Consider the following 12,500-nt stretch of genomic DNA (forward strand, 5'->3'; position numbering starts at 1 on the left):
AAACCCCATATAGGACCTGAACTTGTTTTTCATTGTTAGTTCCAAACTTGATCTCACTCAGAACATTGATTGTGTTCCAAACACAATGAGACAATGTCTTTGCATTTATTTTGTGGAGTGGGAAGCTGGCCACTAGCCAGGTGAAGTCTCCTTCCAATGAAGACCAAAAGAATTGAAGGATTATTTTTGCCATAGGTTTCTGAGATCTAAGACTTGTTTTTTGTTCCTCATTAGATGAAGCAGAACTGTCTTCACTGGAAGATTCACTGCCACTGTCAGTTTCAAAAACTTGTGCTGCTATTTGTTCCTCTGACAGATGGTCATCAAAGGCTAGTGATTCAGAAATGCTCTTTGGTATTTGTAGATCTTCAAATCCAATCAATTCATTCGTTCTTGCACAGACCTTGACACCTTTCTTTACATGTATCTCGTCCCAATGTATACCACCTATTCCTTTGTTGTTTCGTCTTGTTAGCTCTTGGGAAAAGACATTAAGATTTTCATGGGAAATTGTTTCATATGACTTGTGAGACTGTCGATATGCATTTACAGTTGAAATGCAAGGAATGGGTAACACATCTCGTATCAATTCATAACCGCCCTTACCACATCTGTTAGCAAGTTCGACACACCACTTCAAAACAACAGGGTGGAAACGCATTCCTTTAGGGTGACTTTTTTTGCCTGCTTCAGAATTCTTCTTCTCTGTTTCTGACTTTATGAGCGAAGTTACTGTGTCGCATAAAAGGGCATACAAAACAGAATTTTCATCAAGACATTGTTTGGACAGTGCTATTTCCACTAAAGAACTGAGTTTAAGGGCTGTTAGGTTGACATTCTTTGGCAGTTGAATGAGATTTTCTTTTCTCTTGGTTTAGACGCATTTGAAGTCTACTGTTAGTTTTCCTTAACTGTTTTATGTATTCTGCCATTTTTTGACACCGAAAAGTAAGCTGTTGTTGATCCAAAGAAGCCAGTTTTGTTGTCGAGTGCAGAGAAGGATAAAGGTTGTTTGTGTGAGAAAGTTTGCGAACACACTGTCTCAATAGCTGTTTGCATGGTTCACATCTTACTTGGGTGTTTCTTGTCAATGGTGCTGGTAAGACAAACTGACATTTGCTTCCACTGAAGTTTGTACTCCGTATTGTTTTATTTATGGTTGTCATTCTATTCTTGGGATGATGTAGCGTATGTGCCTCGTCTATATAGAACATTGCCTTTCCATCTTTGTACTTGTTTTTGCAGTTGTACTGTTCACATACTGAAACCCACTGATCTTCAAAAATTCCACAGCATATTGGTACAAGTTGGAGACTGTTATACAGGGATAGTATTTCTTCAGTGAGGCACTCGATGGACATTTTTCTATGTGGCCGAAGAAGAAAATGGGTTTTTATGGTTTCACCAAGAACGATGTGTTTAGCAACAATGGAATCTTTGAGGAAGTTGATTAACAGCTTTTTGTTGTTGGTAACCATGCCATTAATGAATACACTTTTTGACATTGTCAGACTTGATTTTTTAACAAAACCTACAAACAGGTTCTCTTCCTCCTTTGTGGCTTCTATGACTTTTTCAAGGACTTCCTCTACTCTGAATTGGTGTGCTTTCATTAGCTTTTTTGATATCTTTTTTTGTTGCTCTGATTCCTTGGAGAGATGTTTTTGTTGATGGGCAACTTCCAAATAGTTATTTGAAATCTCTGTCAAAGTGCCCTGCATGACAGTTGGTTTCATTTTGGTGTTGGCTTTCTCTGACTCGACGTCTTTGTAGTTTTTACCCATGAGGAGTTTCTTGACCTTTTCTTGCTGCACATCAAAAGCTCTTTTAACTTTTGCCAATTCAAGAAATGGCTCTTTACAACTCATGCAAACATATGAAGATCTTTGAGATAAATTGTCACTTGTTTGATAAAGATCTTCATTGTCGATGACTGTAGTATTCTTTGTGCAGTACTCGGAGAAAAAGCAACATGATATTGCACTGATTATCAACATACCGTTGTTTAATGTATGAAGAGTGTGTTGTATACATGGTAGTAATTTTGTTGTTTTCACATTTTGGCAGCATGCAAGACATGTCTGTTCTACAAGAGTTGTGAAGTCACTGGGCAGCTGGTAGTGGCTTCGATTATCTTTGTTGTAGTGCACATTGCACACTTTTAAATTCTCAATTTTTAAGTTCACAAAGAGTGGGTCAATTTCATAAAGACCTTTAAGGGTCCTGATATTTTTGGCTGCTGATCCACAGGTATTTTTACAGCCCCAAATAGCACATCTTGGAGAAATTCCTTTGTAAAAGAAAGAGAGTCACACCTTAAACATTTCAGTGCTTTTTAAAACAGTTTAATAATTAATTGAAACAATTTTAAGACCATGATATCACTGTCTTGGGAGCACCCATATGGCTAGTAACGATTGTACTTGTAAGAAACGTAGTGGACTCCCAAAGAAGTCATGTAGACTAAATTGTATTGGGGAAAATTGTTAAGGGCTCAGTATACCTGTATTTTTTTGGTAGGAGGGAGAAGGTGTGAAGATTCAGTATCTGTATATATTTTAATTTAGTGGAAAGCCCTTCTTTTTTAGCTGAAACAATGAGACAGCCCTATACAAAGCTGTTTCACCCTGTCAGTATGACTATTAGATCTTTATAGGGAGAGCTAAAGCAAGTTTGAAATTGGAATTATCTGTTTAGATAATCAGTAAGTACTAAATTTACATTTACACCAACCTTCTCCCTTTCCTCCTACTAGACTGAGTTGTGGTTTTTCTATTTTACAGGCATTGTCATGGGCTACAAGAACAGCTGGATAGTTCCAGGGAAGGCAACGTTATCAGAGACGTCTCTTGTCTGCTTCAATGTCAACATCTGCAACATCCTTTACTTTTACTGTGAAACAACTGTTTCCTATTCATTCAAATGTAACAATTACTGTTTGCCTCTTCTCCTTTAGAAATTGAAATACTCATTGTAACACAGAGCAAGGGTCATAAAGCTGATATGGGGCATTTGCCCTTTGTATTTTTAATTCCAATGTATGGCTCCCATCTAATCAAATTCACTCCTTTCCCTTGCCCCCTTCAAGTATGTACTGATCATAAATTTGACAATCATGTATGTAATCATGGTGTGGGATGCCAAACAAAGATCCGATGCTTCACATGATCTGCAAGCTGGAAAACTGGTGGAATTTCATTACACTGTCAGCTGATTGATACCTTTGAAAGATGAAGTTCTGTCTTCCTGTTCTTCATTTTTAACCATGTCACAAAATAGGCTTTGTACATCTTCCAGTGGGTCCTTGTTTAACATCTGGTAAGAACAGGCATATCAGTAACATTATACAAATGTACATTTGCCTGTAAATGCAAATTAAACATATTTGCAATAAATTTTTACTGACCTTTAACTGTTTCCTATAGGTAACTGGCTCTCTTAACAACAGCTTATGTGAAGCATGTGTTACTTTTTGCAATTTAATTTCCAGGCTTTTTCTTTTTCTGTAAAGTTTCTTTACTTGCCTCCACTGTTTGCTTTGAATTATGTTTGCCTGTCACAAATATCAATAGTAATAATAGCAGTGTACAGGTACATTCTGGCAACAACATGTATGTGACTTAATAATAAAATAGAGCTTCCAAAGAGAAATGTCATTGCTCAGAAGTGGTGTAGGCCTTCAAAGAAAATCTCTAACACCAACAGGATTCCACCTGATGACCTCCCAGATACTGTTTGGACATTCTCTATCTTAAAAGAATAGCTGCACACGGTTAATAGGGATTAGTTCCTCAGAACTAAACCCCTCCCTCATCTAAAAATAAAAGTAAAGTGACTTTCCCTATGCCAGAGTTTTATGTTAAATAATTATTGGCATGATATTCTGTATTTATTCATTTATTTGGCACCTTACCTTGACATCATTTGCATTGGGCATGTGCATTTTTTAAATTTTTTTCCCTGCAAAAATTAGCTGCCAATTGCACCTATGCGACAAGAAAACAAAACAGAATACAATTGATCTGAACTGAAAATCTTTCAAATCATAGTCATGTATTTCTAAAACATGATTCAGTTTATATAGTATTATAAAGTGATGCACACTACACACTGTTTTGAACGAGCAATTATGTGCTTTCGGTGTAGACTGAACTTTAAGACAACGAATACTGAGTTGAGCAAACATGTACCTGTTCGTTTTGCTCTTAGCTCTGGTATAAGTAGACCAGGAGAAGAAGACACGTAGCTTTTAGTTCGTGCGGACGCCCGAGGAAACAGGTCGAGTTCAATTTTGCGTAAATCACATATTGTTACGACAATTTTCAAACGAAATGGGATGCACTGTGGCTGGTGATCTCTATTTTAAGTTATTTTGAAGATCAGCAGATTCTACTGCAAAACAAATCCTTTTTCTAGGTACAAGACGGATTACAATCTTTCGCACATGAAAGCATCAGCGCTACATTTGATATTTCATTCCCCTTGTGTTAAGGTTTGAGTAAATTAGCTACGTACCAGTCTCGTGAATGGATCCTCCTTGTGCTTTACACTTTGGGTATGAACCTAAAAGTTTGGTATTTGCGATAATTTCTTAGTCACAGCTTGCTAGGAGCTTGCTTTTAAAGTACTTTGCCGGGAAGCTTGCAAACAGGAGGGAGAGGTCAACTCTGCTTGCGTAGCGATGCGATTGCGCGCCCGATGATCTTGGCCATTATGACGTCACTCGTGAGCCAGCCCGTGAAGTTTCAATGGCCGCTAAAAAATGATACCAGAAAAGTTTTTCATCTGATGATTGCTTAAAGAATTTGAAAGAAAGTGATCAACAGACCACAGGAATAAGATAACCTATTAATGTTGTGTCCAAAACTACCTTGGTTTTCAAAAATTAGATGTCGGAAGGCTCAATAACACGCAAAATTTGGAGATCGCTCAATTGAAAACGCGATTGCAAAGTGAAGCTTCACGCCCGTTTCCTGGGCGATATCTGGAGAACCCAACAATGAACAACACGAACACAAAAATATGATCTTGATATGGTCTAAAACGTTTGAATGGTGATAAGAACGAATCATTTAACATATGCATAAAAATGATCAGTGGGTTTAAACCCATTATTTTGGAGACGATAGCGTGGAGGACCTGCTGATCAATACTCGAAACCCTCGAAATATAAGAAAGTATTTGATGGAAAATGCTCCCTTACAAAGACATTTGAACTATCAAGTCATATGCTGGGTTAGAAATTAAAGTAAATAATGTACCAGGAAATTACTTTTCTGCGCTAAATTATCCGCAAAACTGTTAACAATAACATGTTCTTCGGCGAGACCAACCAACTGACGCAAGCCGAGCAGACGTGTGGATATTTTAGGTGGTAAAATGATATAAAATCACTGTACGGGAGACCTAGATGAAACAGATGATATTCAGAATAACATGGATGAGACCTCTTGGCAGAAAGGTGCTTTATTTCATGTCAAAATGTTCTTCAAATATGAGATCGGAGCAGGATCTGTCCGAAATCCGTAGTTGGCGTTACGTGTTGCGTTACGCGTAGAGTTACGTATCTGGTCACGTGCTTAGCTTCAAGTTAATTGACAGATGAGTCATGTGCTTGAGAGTGAGAATGTTGGAGATGTTGATTGTGAATGAGAGAGAAAAGCACGAGTGTTTCAAAAAGATTGTTTACCTTGATAGTTCAAGATTGTACCGAGATTGTGAAGATATACAGTCCTCAGATTGAAGGAAATAAAGATTGTGAAGTCCTCATATGTGTGGATTTCTATCACAGTGGTCCTTCGAGCCGGATTATCGAGCTTGAAGACGTCGACAAGATTGACCACGTGCGCGGACTGAAAATATGTCGGTCACCGACGCCATAGCGAAGAAAGTTAAAATCAGAGCTGCTCATAGAGGATCTGCGACGAAACTTCTTAATCGTTTGAAAGACAGGCTGAGTGATGAAGAAAATCCAGTGGATAAATTCTGGTTGAAAGAATCAATTCAGTCGATGCGACTGAAGATAGAGTCACTAAAAACATTAGATGACCAAATAATTGACCTTATTGCAAGTGGAACGGCCGAGGATGTCGAAGAGCGTATCGAGAAAGAAATTGAGAACAGTGATGGAGTGAGAGCAGAGTTGAACGAAATCGTGATGAGAATGGAAGAAATGATGAGTAAATTTGATCCGCCACCGCCGATAGTTCAGCCGAGTGCTTTGTCACCGCCCGCTCAAGTTCATTCAAGCATGGCGTCAGGAATCCCTCAGCAAAGCAAGGCGAAAGCAAGACTCCCCAAACTTGAAGTAAGGAAATTTCACGGGAAGATCCAAGAATGGCAAGAATTTTGGGACGCTTTCGAAAGCGCCATCGACCAAAACGAAGGCCTCACGGCCGTTGACAAATTCTCCTACTTGCGAAGTTTAGTCACTGAACCGGCCAGATCAACCATCGCGGGATTCTCCTTGACAGCAGCGAACTATGCGGCCGCTGTTGATGTTTTGAAGAAGAAGTACGGAAAGGAAACTGCCATACAGCGTGCTCATGTGAATGACTTGCTAAATTTAGCGCCGGTGTTCAGCGATAAGGATACAACTCGTTTGAGGAAACTATACGACAGTTGCGGCGCTCATTTTAGAGGTCTCAAGGCGCTCGGAGTGGATGAAACTACCTTCGCAGCAGTGGTAGTCCCCGCCGTTTTGCAAAAGTTGCCCGAAGCATTTCGCCTGACCATCACGAGGGGAGCCGACTTTCTGAACTGGTCGATGGAGGAATTGTTGAGCGCGTTTTTAAAGGAGTTGGAACTGAGGGAAGACCATTACTATGCAGTGTCCTCGGGTGGAAATACGCAGAACAGGAAGGACAGCAACACATTTCACACAAAGCAGGAAGTTGAGAACTGTGCGTTTTGCCTTGGGAGACACGCACCAGCGAACTGTAAGAAAGTGAGCGATGTGAATGCACGTAAGACTATTTTAGTTAAGTACGGTAGATGTTTCAAATGTTTGCACAGGGGGCACCGAGCCCGAGATTGTAAGTCGATTGAATTATGTAACAAGTGTGGGCGGTCCCACCACATTTCAATTTGTGATAAGCAGGATAAGCCAGCAGTCAGTGAATTTGAAGTTAGACCAGAGGCTAACCCTACCACTACTAGCCCCAGTAGTTTTCATGTTGGTGCGGGAGATCGTGTAGCCCTACAGACTGCCCGTGCAGTCATCACCGGGGAGGGTCAGCCACTGAGGGTTAGAGTTTTGTTTGATGCCGGCAGTCATCGTTCCTTTGTCACAGCTGGAGTTGCTCGGCTTGCGCGGCTTCCTGTAACCAGGCAAGACTGGCTTGCAATAAGTACATTTGGGCAACGCTCAAGGGATATGAAGCTAAGGGACGTCGTCCAAGTCAAGGTGAGTCCTATAGGGGGGGAGAGTTTCATTAACATGGAGGCATACGTAGTTCCAGAAATTTCTAGTATACCAAATACCCATGTAGAATTAGTAAAATCTGATTACCCCCACTTGAAAGGGATTTGGTTCTCTGATGTAAGTAAGGGAAGGGATGAGATGGTTATAGATGTATTGATTGGGGCAGACTACTTGTGGCATTTTCAGAAAGGGTGCACAATTAGGGGTAAGTTTGACGAGCCCGTTGCTGTAGAAACGGAGTTGGGGTGGGTCTTGTCAGGGCCCATGAAGGGCCAAGACACATGTAGTGATGTACACTTCACCCAGATAAATTTCATTGCAAGCTCTGTTGAAGAGCAAGAAAGTCTATATGATGTTAGAAGATTGTGGGATCTGGAGACACTGGGTATTAGAGAGATTACTGACCAGGTTCATGAGTCATTTGAAAATAGCATCTCATTCAATGGGACCAGATACTCTGTTCGCTTACCTTGGAAGGAGGGGCACCCGGAACTTCCCAGTAATTATGGAACCAGTCTGTATCGTCTTAAAACTCAGATGCGAAGACTAGAGAAGGATCCTGAGATTCTCAAGGAGTATGGGAACATCATAGAAGACCAGCTACGAGTGGGGGTGATAGAAAAGGTAGCAGAGTTGGAAAAGGCCCCCAGGATTCATTACTTGCCTCACCAAGCAGTTGTTCGCCAAGAGTCAGCTACTACCAAGGTAAGAGTGGTATATGATGCTTCCTCGAAAGAAAGTAAGAGTGTCGCATGTTTGAATGATTGTTTGCATGTTGGACCCCCTCTGACCCCCTTGCTTTACAACATTTTACTTCGATTCAGGGAAAATAGAGTGGTCCTGGTAGGGGATATTGAAAAGGCTTTTTTAAATGTGGAAGTTGACCCAGAGGATAGAGATTGTCTGCGTTTCTTGTGGGTGGAGAAACCCCCTGATTTGTCGCAAGTTGTTGTCTACAGGTTTTGTAGGGTTGTATTTGGACTGAATGCATCACCCTTTTTATTGAATGCTACACTCCGACATCATGTCAAAAGGTATGAAATTTTGGACCCAAGGTTTGTAGCTAAGTTGTTGGATTCGTTTTATGTTGATGATTTTGTTGGTGGTGGAGCGACATCACAGGAAGGTATGGAGTTGTACCAGAAGACTCAGAGTCGAATGGCCGAAGGAGGTTTCAAACTCAGGAAATGGCTGACAAATGATTCACAGGTAAGGGCCAAAATGGCAACAAAAACCCAGATTGATGATAAACAAGATGTGGTGACAGAGGAAGACATCAGTTACGCTAAGTCTTCTGTGGGCATGAAGTTGGGAAGCAAGGGCCAGAAGGTGTTAGGATGCGAGTGGGATTACGAAGCTGATGTCATCACTCTTGATCTGACGTTGATTGCGCAGCGTGTCGAAGGCTTACCTGCCACTAAGCGGAATACATTAAGGCTACTAGCAGGAGTCTATGACCCCTTGGGACTTATTAGTCCGGTTACAGTGAGTGTCAAGGTTATATTCCAAGAGATCTGTCGTCAGAAGTGTGGATGGGATGAACAGCTGGAGGGAGGGGTCAAGAAGGGCGTGGAAGATTGGATTAAGGGCCTCATTGACTGTCATAGGATTGATGTAAAACGCTGTGTTTATGACCACCCTCATGAGGAGGTGGAGGAGTGCTCACTGCATGGGTTCGCAGATGCAAGTAAGAAGGCCTACTGTGGTGTGGTGTACCTTGTTTATAGAACCCAGGTAGGTAGATATGTACGAATGTTGACTTCAAAGACAAGAGTGGCACCCTTGAAGGAGCTGTCAATTCCAAGGCTAGAGCTTATGGCAGCACTTATACTAGTGAAACTTATGGTCAATGTTGAAGGTGCTCTTGCCTCGCAGCAGAGTGTTAAGCGTTCGAAACTGTGGCTGGACAGTCAGACTGCCTTGTTCTGGATTATGAACAGAGGGGAATGGAAACAATTTGTCAAGCACCGTGTGAACGAAATTTTGAAGCTGAGTGACAATGGAGATTGGAGGTACTGTCCAAGTCGAGAGAACCCAGCGGACATTGGGTCGAGAGGAATGTCTGCATCCGGTTTAAAGCAGAATGTATTGTGGTGGCAAGGTCCTGCTTGGTTAACAGAGTCAGAAGACAGTTGGCCTTCAGAGGGATCAGTGTCACCTACCACTGAAAGTCGAGAACAAGAGAGGACGACCAACATCCTTGTGACCCGAACTGACCTGGTTGTGGGGATAGACAAAGTCATTGAAATTGACAAGTACAGTTGCATAAGGATGGTTTCGAGAGTGACAGCGTGGCTTAAACGGTTTTGCTTCAATGTGGCCAAGAAGACAAAGTCAGAGAGGAAGCATGGACCGCTATCCTTGCAAGAGCTGACGGAGGCAGAGATTGACTGGATAAAAGCAGCACAAAGAGAGTTAAAGTGTCAAGAGAACTACAAGCAGCTTTCTAACAAGTTTGGTCTTACTGAAGACAGTAAGGGTGTGATAAGATGCAAGGGACGGCTAGAGTATGCTGATTTGCCTGCGGAAGCGAAGGAGCCAATAATTTTACCCAAAGACCACCACCTGACATTCCTAGAAATTCAAAGATGTCACAAGAAGGTCCTTCACTGTGGAGTGAAGAGTACTCTTGCAGAACTGCGCACCAAATTCTGGGTTCCCAAGGGGAGACAAGTTGTGAAGAAGATATTGTCCCGGTGCGTGACATGCAAGAAGTGGGAGGGTACAGCATTTACCCAACCAGCGACTGCGAGTTTACCAGAATTTAGGGTCAATCCGGCCCCGCCCTTCTCAAAGGTTGGGGTAGATTTTGCTGGGCCAATGTATGTCAAAGGACGAGGTAAGCAGTTAAAGAAGGTTTATGTCTGCTTATTCTCGTGCTGTGTTACTCGGGCACTGCACTTGGACTTAGTGGAAGATCTCTCGACTCCTACATTTCTGAGGTGTCTGAGGAAGTTCACCGCGCGAAAAGGAACTCCCACCTTGATCGTGTCTGATAATGCAAAGACATTCAAAGGAGCAGAGAGAGAGATACGCACACTTTTTCGACATCCTGAGGTAAGAGCAGAACTAGAAAACAAAGGTATCGAGTGGCGTTTCAACGTAGCAAAGGCCCCATGGTGGGGAGGGTTCTTCGAAAGGATGCTGAAAAGCGTTAAACGATGCTTGAGAAAGGTCATTGGAAATGCAAGACTTTCCTTTGACGAGATGTTGACAGTGCTTGTGGAGGTTGAAGGTACCCTTAATTCAAGGCCCCTGACGTACGATGACAACAACCCATCAGAGGAGGTTCTTACCCCATCCCATTTGATACATGGAAGAAGGATTCAGTCATTGCCAGAGGTACTAGAGTCAGAAGAAGAGTTTGGAGAAAGTAGTGCAACATATACCAGGAGGCACAAGTACCTGACTAAGAAGCTGCAACATTTTTGGAAGAGGTGGCAACGGGAATATTTAACTGCCTTACGGGAGAGTCATGAAAACAAAACTGCTGGGAAAGGAAGATCGCCTAAGGAAGGAGATGTTGTGGTAGTACATGAAGATGGAGTGAAGAGAGGCCTCTGGAAGATGGGAGTGGTAGAAGGGTTGATTTGTGGACGCGACAAAGAGGTAAGAGGGGCACATGTGAGGGTAATCACCAAAGGGAGGGATGTTCATATAACTAGGCCTGTTCAGAAATTGTATCCGATTGAAGTTCATGCTGGGCTGAATGCAGGTAAGAGACAAGACACAAATCGAGCGCAACCAGCAAATTTGCAATGGAGCAGTCGGCCTCGCAGAGTGGCAGCTTTGGATGCGGCTAGAAGGATAAGCAGCCTGGCAAATCAGGAAAACGACTGACCTTGTGGCTGTATTCTTGACTCATACAAGTCAAGAGGGGGGAGAGTGTCCGAAATCCGTAGTTGGCGTTACGTGTTGCGTTACGCGTAGAGTTACGTATCTGGTCACGTGCTTAGCTTCAAGTTAATTGACAGATGAGTCATGTGCTTGAGAGTGAGAATGTTGGAGATGTTGATTGTGAATGAGAGGGAAAAGCACGAGTGTTTCAAAAAGATTGTTTACCTTGATAGTTCAAGATTGTACCGAGATTGTGAAGATATACAGTCCTCAGATTGAAGGAAATAAAGATTGTGAAGTCCTCATATGTGTGGATTTCTATCAGGATCTGTTTCCTCGGGCGTCCGTATGCAGTGCAAAGCTATTTCTTGTCTCGCACCTCTGACAAGAAAGGTATCCTAAACTAGTGCTTTGGGGTCTAATTTTTTTTTTAATATCACAGTGAGTTCAATTAAACTCAAGAAAACTCATAGGATGTTATATGGAAAGAACTAAAAAATACAGAATCTGGTTCCAAGCAGCAAGTGAATTAAAGAGGAAAGAAAATATGAACAGGGACACTTCCTATGCTAAGCCATTGGCAATAAGATTTAACTTATCCAGGAGAAACTTGTAACGCCAAAATGACTTATTGCCAAAACAAAGAGTTCAGTAAGGAAGGTTAAGACAAAGCTGGAAAGATCAATATCAGGTGATCTCTTATCATAACCAAACCCCTTGTTTTCTAATAGTATTTGTCTTGAGAAACTGTAATAGCTTTACTGTCTCTAAGTTTGAAATGATAATCAGTTATTTTCTTTATACTTTATGCTTTTAATTTTCATCATAAATCTTATGTAAATAGAGATAGCTTTAACAATTATTTTACATTAAGTTTTTACTGACCTACAAAGAAATATTCTAGAGATAAGTGTCACAGAGGTTGTACTTGTAAACATGAACCTGAAGTCTGATTTCTCCCCAGTGCCATCCATCCCAGGTTCCCTGTTGCTTTTTGCATTGATGAGTTTATTATTGGCTTCAAGAGAATGATAACTGTACATTTTCAGCAAATAACAAAAAAAAAAAAAAAAACACAAGATTGTATGGAACGCCAGAACTGTCTTATGATACTTTTTTTTATTATATTGGGTGGTTATGTCATTATATTGAGTAGTTATGTTATTATATTCGGTGATTAACTCATTATACTCGGTGCTTATTCCATTATACTCGGTGCTTATGTCTTTATATGCGGTGC

At 41.4% G+C, this 12,500-nt stretch overlaps 1 protein-coding gene and 1 long non-coding RNA gene across 2 annotated transcripts in view; both read left to right on the top strand.

Annotated features, from left to right (window-relative positions):
* The window catches only part of LOC149105221 (uncharacterized), a 9,608-nt gene extending 6,525 nt beyond the window's left edge, over positions 1-3,083 (top strand). Inside the window, exon 3 of the long non-coding RNA XR_016210143.1 lies at positions 2,784-3,083. This is a non-coding gene — a long non-coding RNA (uncharacterized LOC149105221). The remainder of the gene's footprint in view (positions 1-2,783) is intronic.
* Positions 3,084-5,520: 2,437 nt separating this feature from the next.
* Positions 5,521-11,565, top strand: LOC149105222 (uncharacterized). The gene has a single exon (XM_089299008.1). The coding sequence runs from the start codon at positions 5,861-5,863 to the stop codon at positions 11,261-11,263; it is 5,403 nt and encodes a 1,800-aa protein (XP_089155134.1). The 5' UTR covers positions 5,521-5,860; the 3' UTR covers positions 11,264-11,565.
* Positions 11,566-12,500: the final 935 nt, after the last annotated feature.

The sequence above is a fragment of the Orbicella faveolata genome, unplaced genomic scaffold (genome assembly GCF_042242905.1).
Source record: "Orbicella faveolata isolate gen_17 unplaced genomic scaffold, um_ofav_v1 contig_34, whole genome shotgun sequence".
NCBI lineage: Eukaryota > Metazoa > Cnidaria > Anthozoa > Scleractinia > Merulinidae > Orbicella > Orbicella faveolata.